We start from the raw sequence: 26,064 nt of genomic DNA on the forward strand, positions 1-26,064 counted from the left end.
AAAAAACTAAAGAAAACATTGTTAAATAGTTTTCAATTATAAAGACAAATTATAGGTTGCTTCACAGCAAAATTTTGATCTTTGACTCAAAATAATTAGCCCATGGGGGAAAATAATTAACCAAAAATATAGAAATTAAAGTGATTTTATGATGGAAAAAAAATTGCAAACAAAGTGGTGTACACTGCCTGGCAGACTTTTCATTTAAACTTGCGGCGGTAAAATATGTTGCTTTGTAAGAGCAATAAGTTAATTTACTAAGAGAAGCCTCTTTCTAAAAGGCAAGTCGCACGCGCTTAGTTTCACTAAGACGAGACACTTTGCACAATGGATGTTGCACGCGCTGGACAAAAAAAGCACAACAGGGAGCCAGCCGCTTCGCGGCCAGAATAAGGCAAGCGATATGAACAAATTCTGTATTGAAGGTTTTATGCCGCTAGATTAGAGTAGATAGCTGTAAAGAACTAAATCGAATACATCACACTATTGATTTTTGTCCCCAATTAGAGGCGTATAGGGGTGCAAGAAAAAATTGTCAAATATTTTTTAATTATAAAGACAAGTTATAGGTTTGCTTCGCAGCCAAATTTATATTAAGACCACGGGTAATCTATCTTGTAAAAGTGCACCATGTCCAACCTATAACACGCAACTTCGGGCCACATCCGCTTTTGCCTGCTAAAGCACCGAAACTGGAAGCACAACATTGGGAGTATATGGACACTGACAAATAAGACCCGTTGAAAGAATATAGAATAACTAAGGAATAACACCCTGGTAAAGTATAGTGGAACTGCGCTATACCCCCCTGGCATAATATAGTAGAATCGCGCTATAACCCCCTAGCAAAATATACAAAAACCGCACACCCTGTCTAGTTTTTTTTTTTTTTTTTTTTTTTTCAGTCAATTTTTTATGGCTCACTTTTGACAAGGAAAAAAACATAGTTGGAACATGAAATTTTCACAACTGTTAAATACCCTCCCAAAGTTGTTTCTAATATAAAAAAAAATTGCCTAGGTTGTAAGGGGTGGTTTTTAGGGGGGCAAAACTGTCATTTTTTGTTAAGTTTGGTTTTAGGGACTTTTCAGAGATGAAAAAATGTAAAAAAAATCTTATAGATTTATGGATGATGGATACATGACATATACAATGCTAAGTAACAAAATTTTAAACATTAGACCTGAACTGTTTATCCGGGGGGTCAAAATGCACAACACTTTAGGAAATTTCAATGATATGTTTACACTAGAAGGAAATGACATAAAAATCTGAAAATTTCACAAATGTTAGAGAACCATTTAAAGCTGATGTTCAAATAAACATTTTACCTCTTGAAAATAGGGGAGTATTTTAGGGGGGCAAAATTAAAATTCGGCCGTTTTTGTGTTTAGAGGTGTCTAAAAAACTAAAGAAAACATTGTTAAATAGTTTTCAATTATAAAGACAAATTATAGGTTGCTTCATAGCAAAATTTTGACCTTTGACTCAAAATAATTAGCCCATGGGGGAAAATAATTAACCAAAAATATAGAAATTAAAGTGATTTTATGATGGAAAAAAAATTGCAAACAAAGTGGTGTACACTGCCTGGCAGACTTTTCATTTAAACTTGCGGCGGTAAAATATGTTGCTTTGTAAGAGCAATAAGTTAATTTACTAAGAGAAGCCTCTTTCTAAAAGGCAAGTCGCACGCGCTTAGTTTCACTAAGACGAGACACTTTGCACAATGGATGTTGCACGCGCTGGACAAAAAAAGCACAACAGGGAGCCAGCCGCTTCGCGGCCAGAATAAGGCAAGCGATATGAACAAATTCTGTATTGAAGGTTTTATGCCGCTAGATTAGAGCAGATAGCTGTAAAGAACTAAATCGAATACATCACACTATTGATTTTTGTCCCCAATTAGAGGCGTATAGGGGTGCAAGAAAAAATTATCAAATATTTTTTAATTATAAAGACAAGTTGTAGGTTTGCTTCGCAGCCAAATTTATATTAAGACCACGGGTAATCTATCTTGTAAAAGTGCACCATGTCCAACCTATAACACGCAACTTCGGGCCACATCCGCTTTTGCCTGCTAAAGCACCGAAACTGGAAGCACAACATTGGGAGTATATGGACACTGACAAATAAGACCCGTTGAAAGAATATAGAATAACCAAGGAATAACACCCTGGTAAAGTATCGTGGAACTGCGCTATACCCCCCCTGGTATAATATAGTAGAACCGCGCTATAACCCCCTAGCAAAATATACAAAAACCGCACACCCTGTCTAGTTATTATTTTTTTTTTCAGTCAATTTTTTATGGCTCACTTTTGACAAGGAAAAAAACATAGTTGGAACATGAAATTTTCACAACTGTTAAATACCCTCCCAAAGTTGTTTCTAATATAAAAAAAAATTGCCTAGGTTCTAAGGGGTGGTTTTTGGGGGGGTAAAACTGTCATTTTTTGTTAATTTTGGTTTTCGGCACTTTTCAGAGATGAAAAAATGTAAAAAAAATCTGATATATTTATGGATGATGGATACATGACATATACAATGCTAAGTAACAAAATTTTAAACATTAGCCCTGAACTGTTTATCCGGGGGGTCAAAATGCACAACACTTTAGGAAATTTCAATGATATATTTACACTAGAAGGAAATGACATAAAAATCTGAAAATTTCACAAATGTTAGAGAACCATTTAAAGCTGATGTTCAAATAAACATTTTACCTCTTGAAAATGGGGGAGTATTTTAGGGGGGCAAAATTAAAATTCGGCCATTTTTGTGTTTAGAGGTGTCTAAAAAACTAAAGAAAACATTGTTAAATAGTTTTCAATTATAAAGACAAATTATAGGTTGCTTCACAGCAAAATTTTGGCCTTCAACTCAAAATAATTAACCCATGGGGGAAAATAATTAACCAAAAATATAGAAATTAAAGTGATTTTTTGATGGAAAAAAAATTGCAAACAAAGTGGTGTATACTGCCTGGCAGATTTTTTATTTAAACTTGCGGCGGTAAAATATGTTGTTTTGTAAGAGCAATAAGTTAATTCACTAAGACGAGACACTTTGCACAATGGATGTTGCACGCGCTGGACAAAAAAAGCACAGCAGGGAGCAGCCGCTTCGCGGCCAGAATAAGGCAAGCGATATGAACAAATTCTGTATTGAAGGTTTTCTGCCGCTAGATTAGAGCAGATAGCTGTAAAGAACTAAATCGAATACATCACACTATTGATTTTTGTCCCCAATTAGAGGCGTATAGGGGTGCAAGAAAAAATTATCAAATATTTTTTAATTATAAAGACAAGTTATAGGTTTGCTTCGCAGCCAAATTTATATTAAGACCACGGGTAATCTATCTTGTAAAAGTGCACCATGTCCAACCTATAACACGCAACTTCGGGCCACATCCGCTTTTGCCTGCTAAAGCACCGAAACTGGAAGCACAACATTGGGAGTATATGGACACTGACAAATAAGACCCGTTGAAAGAATATAGAATAACCAAGGAATAACACCCTGGTAAAGTATCGTGGAACTGCGCTATACCCCCCCTGGTATAATATAGTAGAACCGCGCTATAACCCCCTAGCAAAATATACAAAAACCGCACACCCTGTCTAGTTATTATTTTTTTTTTCAGTCAATTTTTTATGGCTCACTTTTGACAAGGAAAAAAACATAGTTGGAACATGAAATTTTCACAACTGTTAAATACCCTCCCAAAGTTGTTTCTAATATAAAAAAAAATTGCCTAGGTTCTAAGGGGTGGTTTTTGGGGGGGTAAAACTGTCATTTTTTGTTAATTTTGGTTTTCGGCACTTTTCAGAGATGAAAAAATGTAAAAAAAATCTGATATATTTATGGATGATGGATACATGACATATACAATGCTAAGTAACAAAATTTTAAACATTAGCCCTGAACTGTTTATCCGGGGGGTCAAAATGCACAACACTTTAGGAAATTTCAATGATATATTTACACTAGAAGGAAATGACATAAAAATCTGAAAATTTCACAAATGTTAGAGAACCATTTAAAGCTGATGTTCAAATAAACATTTTACCTCTTGAAAATAGGGGAGTATTTTAGGGGGGCAAAATTAAAATTCGGCCATTTTTGTGTTTAGAGGTGTCTAAAAAACTAAAGAAAACATTGTTAAATAGTTTTCAATTATAAAGACAAATTATAGGTTGCTTCACAGCAAAATTTTGGCCTTCAACTCAAAATAATTAACCCATGGGGGAAAATAATTAACCAAAAATATAGAAATTAAAGTGATTTTTTGATGGAAAAAAAATTGCAAACAAAGTGGTGTATACTGCCTGGCAGATTTTTTATTTAAACTTGCGGCGGTAAAATATGTTGTTTTGTAAGAGCAATAAGTTAATTCACTAAGACGAGACACTTTGCACAATGGATGTTGCACGCGCTGGACAAAAAAAGCACAGCAGGGAGCAGCCGCTTCGCGGCCAGAATAAGGCAAGCGATATGAACAAATTCTGTATTGAAGGTTTTCTGCCGCTAGATTAGAGTAGATAGCTGTAAAGAACTAAATCGAACACATCACACTATTGATTTTTGTCCCCAATTAGAGGCGTATAGGGGTGCAAGAAAAATTTGTCAAATATTTTTCAATTATAAAGACAAGTTATAGGTTTGCTTCGCAGCCAAATTTATATTAAGACCACTGGCAATCAATCTTGTAAAAGTGCACCATGTCCAACCTATAACACGCAACTTCGGGCCACATCCGCTTTTGCCTGCTAAAGCACCGAAACTGGAAGCACAACATTGGGAGTATATGGACACTGACAAATAAGACCCGTTGAAAGAATATAGAATAACTAAGGAATAACACCCTGGTAAAGTATAGTGGAACTGCGCTATACCCCCTCCTGGTATAATATAGTAGAATCGCGCTATAACCCCCTAGCAAAATATACAAAAACCGCACACCCTGTCTAGTTATGTGGCCCGAAAAAAAAAATTTTTTTTTGGACACATGTTGTTTTTGTCCGAATTATTTTTTTTTTTTTTTTTTTTTTTTTTCAGTCAATTTTTATGGCTCACTGTTGACAAGGAAAAAAACATAGTTGGAACATGAAATTTTCACAACTGTTAAATAACCTCCCAAAGTTGTTTCTAATAAAAAAAAAATTGCCTAGGTTGTAGGGGGTGTTTTTTAGGGGGGTAAAACTGTCATTTTTTGTTAATTTTGGTTTTCGGCACTTTTCAGAGGTGAAAAAATGTAAAAAAAATCTGATATATTTGTGGATGATGGATACATAACATATACAATGCTAAGTAACAAAATTTTAAACATTAGACCTGAACTGTTTATCCGGGGGGATAAAATGCACAACACTTTAGGAAATTTCAATGATATATTTACATTAGAAGGAAATGACATAAAAATCTGAAAATTTCACAAATGTTAGAGACCCATTTAAAGCTGATGTTAAAATAAACATTTTACCTTTTGAAAATAGGGGAGTATTTTAGGGGGGCAAAATTAAAATTCGGCCGTTTTTGTGTTTAGAGGTGTCTAAAAAACTAAAGAAAACATTGTTAAATAGTTTTCAATTATAAAGACAAATTATAGGTTGCTTCACAGCAAAATTTTGACCTTCAACTCAAAATAATTAACCCATGGGGGAAAATAATTAACCAAAAATATAGAAATTAAAGTGATTTTTTAATGGAAAAAAAATTGCAAACAAAGTGGTGTACACTGCCTGGCAGATTTTTTATTTAGACTTGCGGCGGTAAAATATGTTGTTTTGTAAGAGCAATAAGTTAATTCACTAAGACGAGACACTTTGCACAATGGATGTTGCACGCGCTGGACAAAAAAAGCACAGCAGGGAGCCAGCCGCTTCGCGGCCAGAATAAGGCAAGCGATATGAACAAATTCTGTATTGAAGGTTTTCTGCCGCTAGATTAGAGTAGATAGCTGTAAAGAACTAAATCGAACACATCACACTATTGATTTTTGTCCCCAATTAGAGGCGTATAGGGGTGCAAGAAAAAATTGTCAAATATTTTTCAATTTAAAGACAAGTTATAGGTTTGCTTCGCAGCCAAATTTATATTAAGACCACTGGCAATCAATCTTGTAAAAGTGCACCATGTCCAACCTATAACACGCAACTTCGGGCCACATCCGCTTTTGCCTGCTAAAGCACCGAAACTGGAAGCACAACATTGGGAGTATATGGACACTGCTGACAAATAAGACCCGTTGAAAGAATATAGAACAACTAAGGAATAACACCCTGGTAAAGTAAAGTGGAACTGCGCTATACCCCCCTGGTATAATATAGTAGAACCGCGCTATACCCCCCTAGCAAAATATACAAAAACCGCACACCCTGTCTAGTTTTTTTTTTTTTTTTTTATTTATTTATTTTTTCAGTCAATTTTTTATGGCTCACTTTTGACAAGGAAAAAAACATAGTTGGAACATGAAATTTTCACAACTGTTAAATACCCTCCCAAAGTTGTTTCTAATATAAAAAAATTGCCTAGGTTCTAAGGGGTGGTTTTTAGGGGGTTAAAACTGTCATTTTTTGTTAATTTTGGTTTTCGGCACTTTTCAGAGATGAAAAAATGTAAAAAAAATCTGATATATTTATGGATGATGGATACATGACATATACAATGCTAAGTAACAAAATTGTAAACTTTACCCCTGAACTGTTCATCCGGCGGGATCAAAATGTAAAACACTTTAGGAAATTTCAATGATATATTTACACTAGAAGGAAATGACATAAAATTCTGAAAATTTCACAAATGTTAGAGAACCATTTAAAGCTGATGTTAAAATAAACATTTTACCTCTTGAAAAAAAGGGGTGTAATTTAGGGGGGCAAAATTAAAATTCGGCCGTTTTTGTGTTTAGAGGTATCTGAAAAACTAAAGAAAACATTGTTAAATAGTTTTCAATTGTAAAGACAAATTATAGGTTGCTCCTCAGGACAATTTTGAACTTCAATTTAAAATAATTAACCCATGGGGGAAAATAACTAAACAAACATATAGAAATTAAAGTGATTTCATTCATAGCATAAAAACTGGAAACAGAGTGGTGTACACTGCCTGGCAGATTTGTTCATTTAAACTTACGGCGGTAAAATATGTTGTTTTGTAAAAGCAATAAGTAAATTTACTAAGAAAAGCCTCTTTTTAAAAGGCAAGTCGCACGCACGCGCTTAGTTTAACTGAGATAAGCCACTTCGCACAATGAATGTTGCACGCGCTGGACAAAAAAAGCACAGTAGGCAGCCAGACGCTTCGCGGCCAGAATAAAGCAAGCGATATGAACGAATTCTGTATTGAAGGTTTTCTGCCGCTAGGTTCGAGTATATAGCTGTAAAGAACTAAATCGATTACGTCACACTATTGAGTTTTGTCCCCAATGAGAGGCGTACAGAGGGGTGCAAGAAAAAATTGTTAAATATTTTTTAATTATAAAGACAAGTTATAGGTTTGCTTCGCAGCAATATTTATATTAAGACCACTGGCAATCAATCTTGTTGTTACTTGTTTTGTTACAAATGTTTATTGTTACTTAAAAGATTTTACGACCTAAAATTGACTGCGGGTGAAAAAAAGAACCGCGGAATGCGTGACGTTGATAACTTGCAAGTAATATAGCTTTCAACAAACTGTAGGTTTAAACACCTCCCTCAATCGGTAATAGCTTTATGTTTATCTCACCAGGAGACTAAAAAGTAGGCCTGAAGAAATGAGCTTTTCTTTAGTTATTTCGAAAGCAAGCCAGGCTTTAAATATTTTCTAATGGGTGCACCTTAGGTATACATCTATACTACGTTCCAATAGTATGAAGTTAGTAAAAATTCGAACCAGTTTTACTTTTGCCATTTGCCTATTTTTAAATGATATGAATTGTAGAGGACCCAGCGTCTGTATTTGTTATTTAATGTGTTCGTTGTGCGTGCTAAGGGTCTGTAAACGTTCTAGCCGTAGCGTATTTCCTTTCCCATGCACCCTGCTCGTTAACTGGCGAGTTAATCCCCAACGCATTCGCTTTTACTGCAATGTTAGTCATATCCGAATTCTATTGAAAGCCAGTCAAAAAAAGATGTACTCCTTACTGGCAACACATGTTTTTACTGCGCTGCAAGCTATTTTATTGACAGCGAACTATGCTGAATTATGTGAATGTACAATAAATCTATAAGCGACCTGACAGTATGTGTAATAAAACTTATGTTGAAATTTGCGCGGCTGTAAAAACATGATTTCTTAAATATACCTAAAACCGTTCGCGCGACGGAAGTTCTGCGTGTTTGTTTGGGCGACTTTCCGCGGCTGAGCACATTTTGCGGCGATTTTAAACGAAATGCCGGGCTTCTGAAAACATATAATAAACAGTTACCGTGCGGAAAGAATTTGTGTGTTTTGGGTTGCTCAAAACATTTTGTGTACATTTAAAATATTAGTAAATCATAGCAATTCTCATTAATTTATTTTGGGACGATGAAAACTTGCAAAGTTCGTTAACCAGTGGTTGATCTTGAGACCGTAATGTTACGGTTAATAAAAATGGTACACAATATCAACCAGTAAGTTAAAAAAGCAAATTAGCGCAACGAAAAGCATTTTAAAACTAGACGGGGGTGCGGTTGTTGTATATTTTGTCAGGGGGTATTTTTCAGGGCTTAGCGTCCTACTTACTCAAATTGCCAAATTTGTCCACAAATATTATCAGAATGATTTGCCCAGGACATTCAACAATAATTTCAACGTAATAACTCATACTCACCAAACTAGATTTGCCACTGGTAACAACTATTGTTTACCAAAGGCAAAAAGCATGAGATCGCAACAATCACTACGGTTCAAAGGAGTTAAAACCTGGAATGAATTACCTGATGAAATTAAAACTTGTAATACGTGGAGCTTCAAACGTAAATTGAAAAAATATTACCTTGAAAAATATGCCATGAGTTCATAAATGGAAGTTTAAGAGGTGGTCAATATTCGCACGTGTTATATTTGTTTGTAAACATCAGCTGATTTAATTACTCTCTCCGTTTACTGCCGGTCTACTTTTCTTGATGCGTCCACTTTTTTTATATGACAAGACTAATCATTATTGTTGCCTGTAAGACAACTGATAAGCCGCCACTGATTTCTTGTCTTTTTTCCTGCTTATGATAGCCATTGATTGCTTCGATTTATTGTTATGCTTCTGGACCTTGTCTCTCAAACCTCGTGTTGCTGAGTTGTTATGTTCACAACGTTCGTTGTTATTTTCATACGTATAAACGCATGTACTGTTTTCACATTTTTATGTGCTCTATTTATATATTTGTTAAAAAGTTTTGCCTTATTTTAAGTTAATTTAATTTTACCTTTACCTTTACCGTGCAGCTGACTGGAAGGTCCGTTGGACCCTTCGCTGCTCCGGCCGTATCGCGCGTGAATTTGTTTTTTGTTATAGCTTACTTGAGTATTTTAATTTAAGCGCTAACGGAAAAATAAACATTACTTACTTACTTACTAGTGTTTATTTTCAATTTTTACTTTAATTTTTTATTTTTTTTTATTTATTTTTTTTTTTTAATATTTTGTATTGTGTACTTTATATTATATATTTTGTTTTTTATTTTCCTTAAGATGTGGGTCGAAAACTTCCCCACTTAACTTATGCCTTTGATGCGAAAGGGGTTCAAATATGGCGTAGAATTTGGGGAATGATCGAAACATATATTTGATAAATAGAATTTACGTAGATAATACGTATGGTCATTTTATTAAATTTTGACCAGCTTACGTGTTTGAAAAGCAAATATTATTATTCTCTTAAAGACTAAAAATGGTTTAACGCCTATGGTTTGCTATACTTTTGCAAACTTTTACTCGGTAATTTTTTACCATGGCTTGGGTCGAGCAATCACTGTTAAAACAGGCTTTAAATCTGTAGTTTTAAACAATATGAAAAACACTATTATGTTCTCAATACGCAAACTATTAAATCGAAAGTTTTGCTAGATGTTTAGGCCTGATGTTGGTAGTATGCTGGTTGGAGCAAGATGCACGACAGGTGCTAACAGAGAGGCGTAGACTGCCTTAAGACTTCGCATTTAAACTTGCGGCCGTAAATACACCCTACTGACACTTAATTATTAGGCGAAGATTATCGCGAAGTAATTGGTCGCCCGAAAAAAAAAACTAACGCCGCATTGAAAGCAAGCATTATAAATGAGTCGCCGATATTCTGCTTTGAACATCTCTACTCACAATGCTTCCCTCCGTTAATTGTACGGTGGGTGAAACTTTATTCACGGCCTTACCTCTTTGTGTATTACCGCGACAATACGATGAAATACGATTTGGAGAATATTGGAAAAATCGTATTTGGAGAATATTTGCTATTTGCACCTGTATAGTATGTTACTCCAATCCAACATATCAACACACAATTTTAAGTTGTGTAGGCCTGGTGTTGATATGTTGGATTAGAGTTGCCACCAGATTTCGCATTTAAATTTGCGGCGGTAAAATAAGTTGTTTCTTAACAGCATTAAGTAATTTTACTAAAGAGAAGCCTCGTTTTAAAATGCAAGTCGCACGAGCCCAGTTTAGGACGTGCCACTTCGCACAATGAAAGTCTCACGCGCGGGACAATAAAGCGCAGCAGGCGGTGAGTCGCTTCGTCACTTCACAAGCTGGACAAAGCAAGCGAATATGAACGAATTCTGTATGAAAGTTTTTCTTGGCAGTCGTTAACTACAAAGTGCTGAAACGCAATATTTCAGGTTTGTACCCCCCCAAGCAAAGGCCCCTGGGGGTGCAGCTTCATAAACTTTTACAAAGCACCTACATACCACTTTACGCCAAAAAAAAAAAAAAAAAAAAATAGTCTGAAAATTTGAAGGTTCTACGATGTCTACTTTTTCTATAAAGCTTCGGACAAAAATCGGTCTGAAACATACCATAGGAAACCATAGGAAACCAAAGGAAACCAATAAAGAACTAGACGGGGGTGCGGTTGTTGTATATTTTGTCAGGGGGTATATTTTCAGGGCTTGGTGTTTATTTTCAATTTTTACTTTATTTTAATTTTTTTTTTAATATTTGTATTGTGTACTTTATATTATATATTTTGTGTTTCATTTTCCTTAACTTGTTTCTGCATGCAAAAACAGATATGGGCCGAAAACTTTCCCACTTAACTTATGCCTTTGATGCGAAAGGGGTTCAAATATGGCGTAGATTTTGGGGAATGATCGAAACATATATTTGACAAATAGAATTTACGTAGATAATGCGTATGGCCATTTTATTACATTTTGACCAGCTTACGTGTTTGAAAATCAAATATTATCATTCTCTTAAAGACTAAAAATGGTTTAACGCCTATGGTTTGCTATACTTTTGCAAACTTTTGCTCCGTAATTTTTTACCATGGCTTGGTCCGAGCAATCACTGTTAAAACAGGCTTTAAATCTGTAGTTTCAAACAATATGAAAAACACTATTATGTGCTCAATACGCAAACTATTAAATCGAAAGTTTTGCTAGATGTTTAGGCTTGATGTTGGAATGCACGAGCCCAGTTTTGGACGTGCCACTTCGCACAATGAAAGTCTCACGCGCTGGACAATAAAGTGCAGCAGGCGGTAAGTCGCTTCGTCACTTCACAAGCTGGACAAAGCATGCGAATATGAACGAATTCTGTATGAAAGTTTTTCTGCTGCTAGGTAGCAGTCGTTAGCTACAAAGTGCTAAAACGCAATATTTCCGGTTTTTACCCCCAAGCAAAGGCCCCTGGGGGTGCAGCCTCATAAACTTTTACAAAGCACCTACATACCACTCTACGCCATGTCTGAAAATTTGAAGGTTCTGCGATGTCTACTTTTTCTATAAAGCTTCGGACAAAAATCGGTCTGAAACATACCAGGAAACCATAGGAAACCATAGGAAACCATAGGAAACCATAGGAAACCATAGGAAACCATAGGAAACCATAGGAAACCAAAAAAGAACTAGAACAAATTTATGGTCAATTTACTGTTACAAAATCGCCTTTATCGTTCTTAGAAAAAAATGTTGTACGGCACTGTTGTGTCAATTTATTACGGCCGGATGCTGTTGCCCTTGTGTTTCCAGCGTTATGATTGACTACCCTCATATATTACCTACATTTATCAAGTCTATATACGGCCTATCTACTGGTTTTATTATGTACCACTCCAGGATATTTTCTGGATTTCCATCGTGATAAGCTGTAACTTTTACTGTAAGTAGTATACCGGCTATTTCAGTTAACGTCAAATTTCACGGGTGTCGGTTTATGACTGGAAAATATTTTTTGTCCATTAAACTAACATGGATCAAATTTCCTAACTTACCATACCATTCTTTTGTCGGTTTATTGAAACAGCTTTGCTTGAATTTTAGCCTACTTTTTTTTACAGAACGGTGCACTTTGATGCAATTCGTTTAGTGCAGAGTTCACCGTCAGGGCAAGTTAGGCAGGATTATAGGCCCACCTAAGGAATAACATCAATAGTGCTAACACAGTTTACTGTTAATATGCAGTGCCAAATAATAAAGTCGTTAGCCTAATAGATCCGCTTAATAACTAATTTCACACTGTAAATACATTTTTAAGTACGGTACCGGTAGTAACATAGGCCTATTATTCATTCTTGAAAATCAAGGCTATTCTAATTATTATTTAAAGAAATATAGATTACTCTACTGTAAAATATTTTTCAGAAAAACAAACCCAAGTTAAATCAATGACATAATATATAGCCCACATATATTGTTTTGTTTATATGTCGCTGGTTAAATCAAAACAGAAAATCATTTTAGGGATTTTTTTCAAAAACTCCCTAGATTTTAAAAAGACGATTTTTCAATGTATGAGCAACGGCTTATAACTGTTTTTATGTCGTTGGTATGAGTAAAGTCTGTTTTTATTGCGATTAAATTGTAGTGGTACGGTACGATTGTTTTTCCTACGCTTTCATTCTGTGAAAACGACTAATCGCTTAAATAAAATGATAGTAAATTTCGTTGCACTTTGAACGGTCTGAGGTCTGAGCTCTATTGTTTGCCGAAGACGGTTAGCTGATTGCTGCAGCCCTAATTAAACATTCGCTGTGCAACCTGTCTGTAAAGTTGAATTTCGACTATGCGAGCTGCTTTATGCAGAGTAGTCTGGTCAGTTAACTAGCAAAACTATAAGATGTTGCAATACAGAACGTTTGCACTGTTGTACATATTTTTCAAAAAAGGTTGTCAGCATTCGGCATTTCGGCGTTATGTCTCGAGAAAGAACCTTTTGTTACGATGAAACTTTGCCACCTTTGAAGGTCCCTGAATTGAAGAACACTATTGATAAGTACTTGGATTCGGTTTATGCTGGTAAGTAATTAATATTTATTGAAATAGTTTTTGTTGTTGTCAATACTGTACAGTTTCTGAGTTTTATAGTAAAATACCATCACGTGAACTCAAATATACTTTGCTAGCATTCTAAAGTGGTTTTAATTGTATTATGTAGTGGACATATAATGACAAGTTTTTAGTTTCTTACATTCACACTATTTTCATTTAGGGAAGTTGTTTCATATATACCACTGTGGAAAGTATGGCAAGTGCACCCGCGAGTTTTTTTGGCGCTCTTTCACTATTGTACGTGAAAAGTGATGCAATAAAAAATAATAATAATACCGCATACCACAACGCATATTTTTTGGGTTAGGGTGCGGGTTAGCGTTTGGGTGAGGGTGGTTCAAGTAATATTATGTTTATTATTAATAATAACTTGACCCACCCTCAACCAAACGCTAACCCGCACCCTAACCCAAACAATTTGTGTTATGGTATGCGGCATTTGAAGACAATTTTTTTTTTTTAATTTTTACGTACAATAGTGAAAGAGCGCCGTTTTTTTCAACCTTTAAAGTGCACCCCGAAAAATATCTAAATATTATCTTAAAAGTGCACCCCGAAAAATATCTAAACTGCAACCCCATTATGTAAAAAGCTTGTGCGGCATACATTTACAGTGCAATGTATGCTATACGCAGTGCATTGGAAAATCATAAAGTGCACCCGAGGTGCACTTTTTTACCTTTGTTGCACCCGGTCACCCAGATTTTTTCGGCCGTGCACCCGCGAGATCTTGTCGAAATCTGCCATACTTTTCAGACTTGCATATATAGATGTTTGAATAATATATTTTTTAAAGTTTGAATAATATATTTTTATTTAAAGTTTTAGGTAGCATGACTAAAGAGTTATATGAACCATATTTCTACAGGAACTTGATACGACTCATTTAATTGTCATTTTTTAGTTGCCAGTGAAGCTGAATATGAAAACACTAAAGCATTGTGTAAGCAATTTCTTGAAAATGAGGCTCCTAAGCTTCAAAACTACTTAAAAGTTTGGGAAAAGGGTAAGTAGCCTATCTGTAGTGGTATTATTTATTTCTTGTGAAGCCAGCATAGATAAGGCAAAAAGTATGCATATTTCTTTCTGACTAATATAGAAAAATAAGTTATTGAAACCATTGCTAACAAAACTGCTCATTAACCACAAAGTTTTTAAGATTTCTGGTCTTTTAGTACATACTAGTAATACAATGACATGAAAAAATACTGATTAACTATCAGATTTGTGTGGAATTATGTCAATGACTTAAGTCACTGTTTTTTTTAAATTACTCGACTTACATAAGTATTTTGACCAAATTGACTTTACTTGACTTCAGTCTTTTAGACAAAATACTTCACTTGAACTTAAGGTATTTTGCAAATCACTTGAATGGGTCGTAAATACTTTAAAATTGACTTTATAACAATGCATTAACTATAGACAGTATGCACACATAGAAATAACAGCAAAGCCTAAAAAAATACTTAAGTCTATTACAGACAATTTGCACATAAGGGAATAGAAACAGATTCTAATGACTTAATAAAATTCTAAACTTCTATCTGTTGAAAGTATATATATTCTTTATGATTTCCCTAAATATTTGTATAGAATAAATTTTGTGTAAATATAACATCTAGCTATAAGGAAAATTATACCTTTTTCATGTTGCAATTTTGGAACAAAATATACATTTATGTTTATATAACTGTGTTTTATAGAACATAAAAACTGGATAGAAAAATGGTGGCTGGACAGAGGTTATTTAGACCTGCGAATGCCTCTTCCTTATTTGAATTTTACTGGAACTTCATCTTTTCCTGACCAGTTTTGGCCACCGCAAGATAATACACAGGCAATGATTATTAGCTGCTGTAGTTTATTAGATAGATGTCCTAACAGATCGTTCTTGAAAGTAGTTATTAATGTGATGTATAGTAAAATTGGTAGATAGTGGCATCTTGCCATAGAATTAAACTCAGATTGCCATTATTAGTTTGGTTTATATTTTATTTTATGCCAACATTCAAGCATTGAAATTACGATGTTGCTATTTCACTCGAGTTTGCAGCTTGTTCACAATTTTTAAACGTTACCACAAAAATTATCCATGACATATTCAAAATTACAACGAGTTTAAATAAAAAACATGGAGTTTTATTACAGAAAATCCAATGGGTACCATAAAATACATCAGCGATTTTTTTATAAAGAATCTTTGCACAATCATAAAAACAGTTTATTTTCTATTTATTGGATTAATCCTTGATAAATCTGTAAATTGCTTAATGTTTTTGATTAAACCATATATATATTATATATATATTTGGACATGTGATATAATTACAATACCTTTAATTTTTTATTTTAGGTTGAGAGAATGGCAATGAGCATGTACAACCTTGCTCAATTCTACTATCTTCTGAGAAACGAGAAAATAGAAGTTAACAAAAGTAACAGTGGTGTAACTTTTGCTATGGATCAATTTAGGTAACATTTTAAATTTATGATTTTGTTGTTAATTTACCAGAATGTATTTTGTTGGGTTAAAACATATATGTATATACACCTAAAAAAAGCATACTTCTATATAATTATTCAAATCTATATAATTATTAAAGTTTCTAGAAATAAATGTACAACGCTATGCGTTTTGAGTCATCACCAGTTGTTCAGAATATCAGCATATGTCCTATATCATTATATTCTAGTATCAAAAGGTAATATATACTGCTGTTGGATACTTATCAGCAAAACCTTCTAACCAGTTCTTCAACGTTTTTTCTTTCAGTATTTCTTCTTCAACTAGCCTAATAATTTAATTACTGTGCCACATGTAAACGTTCTTTTGATGCACTGTTAATTCATTCTTATTTGTGAATTAATTTACAAATTCTTAATATTTGATACATTTTCTCAATGTTAAGACTTTATTAGGTTAATCAAACGTTTCAGTTGAAAAGCATGTACTATTTTAAGCTAACTTTTTTCGTTTAACAAAAATCGCTTATATAAGCAATACATGCTCTATTAAGATGGCCTTCTGGAAGTATGTAAATGAATCAAAATTTGTGTATTCAATATAAAATGTTTTTCAGAATTTGCTGCTGAAAGGGTATCCGAATCTGAATAAGTTTTCTTTTAAATTGTAATGTGCCAATTCTTTTATGGTCAAAATCTTCACTGTACTGCTCAGTCTTCAACTGCCTTGAATGCTATTTGATGAAAACTTGAATGTTATTTGCAGGACAGCATTCAGTTCCTGTCAAACCCCTCACAAAGGCAGAGATCAGTTGGACTGTTATTTTAAAACCGTCAGTGAGGGTTCTGTTCCTCTGCACGTCATTTTACTTTATAAGGGCCGCCTTTTCAAACTGGACATCTACAGTCCTAAGCATGGCAAGTGAACAAATTGTTTGTTAACTACAGTACCCAAATTTATTATTTAGGAAAATAAAAATATAACATCAATTATGGCGACCTTCTGCAACTTTCTCTATTGATTATGTTGGCTGATCAGAATCTTATACAGTAAAATCTTTTTCCCTACTACACTTGCCGAGTAATCATTATATGGAAAGCATTTTTTGCCCACAGTTTACGTATAGTGAACCTGTATTGTTTGCAAAATTTATTGGCGTTTCAAAAGTTTTAAAAATGAGAAGTAAATTTACTCATTGGTTCACCTTGTGTAATAGTTAAACAACAATAATTGTCTAGTAAAGTTATAGGTAAAAATAACATATATTATGGTTTGAAAAACGTACGACTTTGTCATACTGCCTTGTCACCAAAAAATCCAAACTTAATATTTTGCTTTTCCCTGAAGGTCGACCTTACACCCCACCGCAAAACGAAAAGGCTCTGAGGTCGGTAATCAAGTTTTGCGACGCCGAGAATAAAAAAGCCCCGGGAATCGCAGCCCTGACTTCGCTGGATCGCGATTCGTGGGCCGACGCCAGAAATCACTTGACGCTCATCAGCGAATCGAACGCTGAGAATTTGAAAGCCGCCGAGAGTGCGATCGGAGTTTTTTCGTTGGATGACACCAGAGCAGATGTGGGTAGAAAGCACGACTGCTGAGTCGGTTAAAAATATTCTTTTAGGCTTTGCTGTGCGATTTTGTCGAGTGCCGAGTCTGCCTTAGTTTGAACAGCCTGTACTGTGGATATTCAGTAATCCACACTTAGGGGCCCCATATAATTCATTTACTCACACATGGTTGGAAAATATCCACCATATGCTATTTTACATTTGGCTGCCATATCAGTTTCAAAATTTGGTAATGTAAATACGCACGTCGGACTCGGGACTCTGGTAGTTTTACGTGGTCTTACTCCAGTATAATAAACCGAATCGACTCCGCAGCCCTGATACAAAGCACGGGGTTACACTTGGGATGCATAGCTTCAGTAGGATTTTTTCGCAGGTTTGGCGCAGCAGAGTTTACGAAACGGCCATACATTGTCTTAGGGGTGGCCGACTGCACTACTTTTTTATATTTGTAAGGAATTGTCCAATATTTGAAACATAACGGAAACAATGCGACGAGATGGCTTGTGTCAATTAAATTCGAACTTGTTTATGCTGATGTCATATTTTTAGTTCGCTTGCAAAAAGTTCAGATAAGAGAATTGGGTCACCAAGGCTTAGCAGTAAGTCCGCGAAAAAAAACATAGCACGAAAACTTTATGGGTGCTATGTGATCGAAAACCAAAAACAATGTTTTTGCGTTTAACGGGAAAAGCTAATATACAGAATATGATGCATGCGTTATTTGGTGTTTGTAAGACGCTATCAGACGTTTTTATTTGTATAAAGTGAACTAATAGTTAAAAAATTGTAAGCCCATTTGCAAATAGATCGATTTCAAGCCAGTGTGCGACTTGTAACTTAAAAGAAAACAACAATAATAATATTTTCTCCCGGATAATACACGAAAAGTTGTTGATTTTTACATCTCAAGAAAACATTCTGGTTACATACAAGACCCTGTATGATTTCATTCTAATTACAACACAACATATTCTATTTAAAACTAAATTTACAAAGTCGCTTCTAAAGGTTCAAGTCGAAACACTGAAATGTCGAGTGAAGTTAAACTATTAAACCCTTTATCTCCCTAGCCCCGTACCCAGGTGTTGATGCGGAGAACAAGGTAAACCATCATTTCGCAGTCTTGGATTTTCTGTATAGCTTCAATTTCGATTCGCAGACGAGCGCCGAACTCCTTTTTCACGTTGTGACCGGCGACCCGGCGCAGCGCTGGCGGGACAAGTCGTTCAACGAGGTGATTTCGCGCAACGGAGTGATGGGCGCCTGCTGCGCGCACTCGGCCATGGACGGCATGGTGATGGTCATGTACATGGAATTCGCCACCTTCGTGATGAAGAAATGCAAGGGAAAGTGGACGGGATCGAAAGACGCCGGTGAGTTGTTTCGCACATAAGACTAAAATAGATCGAAATCGCTCTAAGCATAAAACCGACGTTTCGGCAGCAGATACCATCTGACCTTATAAGGGTTAAATCAGTGGTTCTCAACCGGGTTGCCGCGGCACCCTGGGGTGTTATTTGTAATCCCCAAGGGTGCCGAGAGATATTTAAGAATCTTTCAGAATGTGATTTTTGCCTTACAACTTTTTGTGTAAGATTAAAGTGGAATAAATCCAATTAAAACTTCCTATGTTGTGCAGGTTGATGTGTGTTGTTCCAGTTCCGTTTATTGTGACGTTCTAGTGATTTACCTACGGAAAAAACTTGTAGGGGTGTCGCAAAAATCTTGTTGGGTTGTCGCAAAATCTATTTATTATTTCTGAGGGGTGCCGCAAGCCATGAAAGGTTGGGAACCACTGGGTTAAATTATGGTTTATACTACGTTTACATCAGAAGAGCGATTTCTATCTATTGATATGTTGCCTGGCAGATTTCTATTTTTGAAGGCCGAAATGTTGATGTTTTGACTGGAACGGTGGTCGCTAAAGCAGTGTTTCTAACGTGGAGGTTGCAACATAAAGTAGGGCCTCCTGATAATATTCTGGATCGCTGGTTTGGCATGTGCGATGTAATAAAATTATACTAGAAACACGCACTTTAAATTATTGACAACAGAGCAGATAATTAATCAATTAATTAATTGATTCTAATGAATATCCGGAAGTCTTTTGCTGGGCATTTCTACCTCAGAGTTGTACTTCGTTAAAAAGATTTCATTACGATAATTTCAAAAATGTGGTCACTGCAAAGTAATTTCATGTGAGTCCAAAACTCAGCTAATTCAGACCCGTACACTCCATTGGTTCAAATTATGTTTCAGACGAAATCAGCAAAATCGAAGAGATGGAATTCGTTGTCGATGAGAAAATCGCCGCATCGATCGAAGAGGGAAAAAAAGTGACTGCGAAGTTTACTGACGACCTGTGGTTAACCCACTTCGATTTACCCAAGTTTGGCAAAAAAGAGATGAAACGACTTAAGGTAATTTTTTCGCTAATTACCATTTTAAGCCAATGTTTGTGAACTATGCATGGGATGTCCTAAACATGCCCATTTATCTAAGTATAAAAGTCCCTTATAGACATGGCCAGGGCACAGGGCAGAAATAGATTGTCGTGTTTAAACGAAACTTGTTAAATTCGCTTTCGAACTGTATTGGCTTACGTAATTTTGCCTTTTAAATCCTTTCACATCTAACCATTTGCTTTGCGCTAATGCTGCTGCGCATTCATTCTATTAAAAAATGCTTTGCTTTGTTTATCTTTTCAAATTAAAATATCTGCTCTAGAGCAGTACATTGGATTTTTTTTAAAACAAGTTAGCATGTTTTTTAACGGGGCCCCCCCCTGATGAGTCACAAACAGTTTGTTTTCGTCACTCGAATCTGCGCTTTTCATAAGGACTTCAGAGACATTCCTTGGGCGTATTTTTTAAGAAACGTGAGAAGTAAGGGCACCATGATATAAAGGTTCCCCCGAATTAAACGGAGCGAAGCCTACACTTCCGGTTGTGCGACAATTTTAAACTTACTTTGCATCCACAGATATACCCCGACGCCATTATGCAAATCAGTTTCCAGCTGGCGTACATGACGATGCACGGAAAACCAGCTCCGACATACGAAACCGCCACCACCAGGCAGTAAGTGTAATTTTCTTCATTAGAACCGCGTGCGCTCTTAAAAAGGTGTTTTTTCGTTTTTTGGCCAAAGTTGTCCTTTCATTGATGTTTGTTTGCAGAAACCGAATTTTAGTTCTCGCAAATATGTTTTAATCACCAATTCTCTCCTAAACAAGCTAAATCGCTTTAATGCTGTATTTCACCGCGATTTTTTACCTTAGGTGCAATCATATTTACCGAAACTGAAAATGTACTGAAAAAAGAAAACATATATACAAAGACTTTCGGAACTAGTTGCTTCCTGCATTATTGAAAGAAGTAAATATTGATGCTATCTCTGTTGTTTATGTTTAATCTCAGACTGTTTATTAAATAGAAGGCAGGTTAAAACATAAACGATACTATAATTACAAGATAAAAATACATTCGATCCTATTACCAGATTTGGCTTGAAAAAAATTGAACGCCTGCACGAAATATTTTTGTACCATTTCTCACGAGCAAAAAAAAACAGTGTTGTAAACAAGTTATTTTAAAACGAATTCCCAGTCAAGTCATTTGTAAAATAAAGTCAAAGTCAATTCTTTTTGAATAAATCCCAGTCAAAGTCATCAATTGCCCAAGTCAAGTGAAGTCATAATTTAAGCAAGTCATTTTCGAGTCACGTCCTTGTCATAAAAAAGAAACGTTGAACAATTTGAATTGTTAAATGTTGTACGATAATTAACAAAAACCTAATTAAAAATAAGAAAAACGCAACCTATAGCAAGCAAAGTATTTTATGCAATAAAATTAGGATAAATAGCTCAATTGTATAAAAAAGTGGAAAACACTTCATTTTAACCAAAGTCATTTGTCCAAAGAGTCAATTCAAGTAAGTAGTTGGAAGACTTAGTCAAGTCAAGTCATTAGTTGGAAAGGCTTAAGTCAAGTAAAGTCATTCTTTCTAACCCAAGTCATTTGTTCAAAACAGTTAAGTCAAGTCAAGTCAAGTCATTTGTTGGAAGACTTAAGTCAAGTTTAGTCATTCTTTTCAACCCAAGTCATTTTGCCCAAAAGACTCAAGTCAAGTCAAGTCATTTGAAAACAGTAATTTAAGTGCACTTAGGTCAAATCATTAGTTGGAAAGACTTAAGTCAAGTCAAGTCATTTTGCCCAAACGAATTTAAGTAAAGTCAAGTCATTTGAAAACACTGACTTAAGTTTGTAATTGACTTAAGTCATTACAACACTGCAAAACTCTAACAGAAACGTAACTTCTTCTTTCTAGATTTTACCACGGCCGTACCGAGACCTGCCGGACTTGCACGCCCGAGACGGTGGCCTTCTGTAGGGCGGCCATTGACGCCGGTGGCAAGCCTGACTCCAACACTTGCTCGCTGCTCAAAGCGGCCTCTGACAAGTTTGCCTACCTCATGGACGAGTGTAGGAACAATCGGGGATGCGATCGGCATCTCTTCGGCCTATCTATTGCCGCCGAGGTGAGACCGTCTGCTAATTTTAAGCAGGGTTGACAGTAGGCTGAAATAAAAAAGCCAAATTTACCTCAAAAAAACAAAAAAACTACAAACTCTAACAAGCCTATGTTTTTACCTAAAATAAATAAAAAAATGCAGTAAGTGGGTATGCTGGTACAATAAATTAATCTTTTTGCGGCAATTTTTCTCTTTTTGTGATTTTTTTTGGCAATTTGTCAACTAACCGCAAATCTAGACGTACCTTTATTGTCAATAGAATGAATATTGAAAACTTAATACACTTTTATAAAAAGTCACCTTAAGATTATTATGATAAGGGCCTCACGATAGGGCAAAAGTTTAAAAGCCTGACCAGATACATTACCAGAACGATCGTGTTTGGGAGAACTTGTTAATCTCTGTTTTGGAGAACTTGTTCAATATAACTTAATACAACCCACATTTACGGCATACTGTAAAACAGAACAGCCTTTTTCCAGCAATTCTGCGTCATCGCGCTTTCCTTAAGCGGTGTCTAGAAACAACATCTTAGACTATAGCCCAGTTTTTTACACCAAGACCCCGACACTAAATCTTATAGTTCAGGAAAGACATTTTAAATTTGCATTTGTTTTCAGGCTTAAACAGGCGTTAGTTTTGGGGTACTACCGTCATGTCGATTTTAGCTGATTTGCATCTGGTCTTAACACTCAAGAAATAAAATCTAGTTTTGTTTTAAACGACGATTAAACATGGTGGATTGTTCGTTGTGGCGGCTTCAATTCGAAAACACTGTTTTAAAACCTTTTTCAGGAGGTTTACGTCAATTTCAGGAGGTTTACGTCAACGTGCTTTACTTAAATAGTGTCTAATTGGCCAGAGCCAACATCTTAGACTTGGGCCTAGTCTTTTAGATAGCTCGGGAAAGACATTTTAAATCCGCGTCTCTTTTCAGACTTAAAAACAGGCTTTTGTTTTGGGAGTCAAGTCGAGTTTTGCTGATTTGCCAAAATAAAATCCGAAACAAGAGTTTTTTTTTATGTTTAACGAGAATTAAACATGGTGGATTTTGGGTTTTCACGGCTGCGATTCGAAAAACCTGTTTTCAAAAGTGCCTTCCTTATTTAACAGAAAACCGGAACCCCTCTTCCAGAGCTGTTCAGGGATCCGATGTACACCAAGAGCGGTGGCGGCGGGAACTTCGTGCTTTCAACCAGCTTTGTCGGATTTTTCAACGTGAGTAAGCGAGTGAATCTTTTACGAGTTTTATTAGGCGTAATACTTGCTTTTTAAAAAAGGAGATATCCTTTGCTATTTGATGTTTTTTTATATTGTAATAAACCGATGAATGGCATGTTAACAGTTACTGGAGAATTACTTAGGTCTCTGAACCATAGAAGTCATTATAAAGCAAGTAGATCTGGGAAACCTTCTGTTTTCGGTTAAAAAGGGATATTTATATTAAACTTTTTTTTTATAAAATTTATCCGTTTTTAAACAATACATTGATATTTTAATTAGGACTTCATGGACCCCCATTAAACTAGTTTACGTACCCCAAGGGTTTCATCTGCCTCAGTTAAAGAACCCTTGAACTCTATTCTGTGCCAGTCACATTGACAACCCTGTTAAATGCGAACTGCAAACGAATTCATTACAAGTTATGCTCTTAAAACAATTAATTTTAAAAACACCTGTTTTTTGGGGGTCGGTTTTCGTGAAAAGTTGTCCTATTTTTCATCCTCGACAATAATTCTTTTAAGAACAAATCTCAATGCCAATGCTTGTGCTTGTCACACAAACTTTCTCCACTTCTATTACAAATTCGTTTATTTCGCGGTTCGATTCATGCAGAATTAGATATCAACAAAGTACTTGCTAAAACCGACCGGTTCAATCAAAAGTGAAATTTCAATGCCCAATGTTGGCGTTTACTCCACAATTTGTTATTTAAACTATATAGGCGTAATTTATTTCATTCCCTTCGTTCACTCCAGCATATGTCCGTCACATTGACACCCTGTTAAACACGCATTGACTACAAACAAATTCATTACAAGTTTTGCTCTTGCAGTCTAGCGGAGTCGTTGCACCGATGCTGGCCGACGGCTACGGCGTCTTCTATCGCATCGCGGACGAAAGCATCATACTGACAATGACCTCTTGGCGCCACTCGAAAGAGACCAACCTCCACGTTTTCGCCGACCACGTGAAAAGGGCGCTGTGCGACGTTCTGGAAATGTTTCGCCACATAAACGAAAGCAAGCTCTAAAGAACTCGGTGGCTTTTTTTTTCAGATTTTTGGCAGTCGAATGATGGTTAATTACGATATATTCGAGTCCTAAACGTGTTTTTATCCGTTGTTGTTGTAATTGTATGATATTCGAGGGGTGACTAATTTATAATTTACAGCTGAAATTATGCTGCTGCTGGTATCAATTATTATAAACGTGTTTGCTCGACAACTGTCAGATGGACGAGGAAGTTTATAATTTGGGTACATTATGCAGTTTGCACGAATCTTTTGCTTGCTAATGAATTGCAAAGCCATAAAAGGTCGAGTAGATCGACATAATCTTGATTCGATTAGAGCTTGTATCAGCTTCAATTGATTTGTATCATATTCACTATACAGCTTGTATCATCTTCGGTTAGAGTCTTAATCAAGATGATGTCGATCTACTCGACCTCTTTGGCTTTGCAATTCATTATAAAGTTTATAATTGTTCCAGCTAAATATGGCTTTGAATAATGAATGACTTTCTGTCACAAGTTCAGCGAGCGTATTTCGTTTGGACCTCAACAATAATGTCATTGATTAGTATTGCTGCGTTGGATGACTTTTACAGGCCGGGGTCGGACCGAAATTACAAAAAAATCAACGTCAAATTAGGACCAAATTCAGTACAACGTCGGAATAAGACCTTAACCCTTCAGATAACCTTTTACCTATCCCCGTACATTAAGGCAAGCTCTAAAGATTATGACGTCCTCCATTTTTTTCTTTTTTGATGCAGTTTTGAAACAAAGGTTAATTGCGTTCCTTAACGTGTTTTTTATCCGTCGTTATAATTTTGTAATTTTTAAAATGCGTTTAGTTTCCTAATTACGCCCTTATTGCTTTTAATCGGCGCTTCTGTGTTTAGGAATGCCCAATATTTGTTTTTATACAGTTATATATACCCGTTACTTACATTCGTCCGATATTATGCCAACGACGTCATTACTATAGTCAAACGATGAAAATTAAAGAAAAACTAGACGGGGTTGCGGTTGTTGTATATTTTGTCAGGGGGTATATTTTCAGGGCTTAGTGTTTCTTTTTATTTTGGTTTAATTTTTTTTTTCAATTGATTTTATTGATTATTTTTTTTTTTTTCAATTTTTTTTTTCATATTTATTTTTTAATTTTAATTTTTAATTTTTTTTTATTTTATACTTTTTATTTTTTAATATTTTGTATTTTGTATTTTGTATTTTGTATTTTGTATTTTGTATTTTGTATTTTGTATTTTGTATTGTGTATTTTATATTATGTATTTCATATTTCGTTTTTCATTTTCCTTAACTTGTTTCTGCAAGCAAAAACAGATATGGGCCGAAAACCTCCCCACTTTGATGCGAAAGGGGTTCAAATATGGCGTAGTATTTGGGGAATGATCGAAACATATATTTGATAAATAGAATTTACGTAGATAATGTCTATGGCCATTTTATTGCATTTTTGGCCAGCTTACGTGTTTGAAAAGCAAATATTACCATTCTCCTAAAGACTTAAAATGGTTTAACGCCTATGGTTTGCAATACTTTTGCAAACTTTTACTCGGTAAATTTTTACCATGGCTTGGTCCGAGCAATCACTGTTAAAACAGGCTTTAAATCTGTAGTTTTGAGCAATATGAAAACACGTTTATGTGCCTAATAAGCCACGTTTTATATTGAAAGTTTTGCCAATTTAAATCCAATAAACGCAAGATTTATTTATTTATGACGCCATGTTATGACGAAGCTTTGCAACGTCGTCGTTAAGAATGCGTTAAACTTAAGCTTTTTGTT

The 26,064-nt window shown here is 35.3% G+C and overlaps 1 protein-coding gene across 1 annotated transcript; it reads left to right on the plus strand.

The window, feature by feature from the left end:
- Positions 1 to 13,045: 13,045 nt before the first annotated feature.
- On the plus strand, positions 13,046 to 24,280 carry LOC146160748 (peroxisomal carnitine O-octanoyltransferase-like). Its single transcript, XM_083385474.1, has 12 exons — positions 13,046 to 13,418; positions 14,356 to 14,457; positions 15,158 to 15,291; positions 15,808 to 15,926; positions 16,684 to 16,835; positions 17,266 to 17,495; positions 18,652 to 18,865; positions 19,752 to 19,912; positions 20,475 to 20,572; positions 21,822 to 22,032; positions 23,140 to 23,244; positions 24,083 to 24,280. Exons 1-12 carry the CDS (start codon positions 13,316 to 13,318, stop codon positions 24,278 to 24,280), a joined length of 1,827 nt encoding a protein of 608 aa, XP_083241600.1. The 5' UTR covers positions 13,046 to 13,315.
- The last annotated feature ends 1,784 nt before the right edge of the window (positions 24,281 to 26,064 follow it).

Source organism: Ascidiella aspersa, chromosome 3 (assembly GCF_963924565.1).
Source record: "Ascidiella aspersa chromosome 3, kaAscAspe10.2, whole genome shotgun sequence".
NCBI lineage: Eukaryota > Metazoa > Chordata > Ascidiacea > Phlebobranchia > Ascidiidae > Ascidiella > Ascidiella aspersa.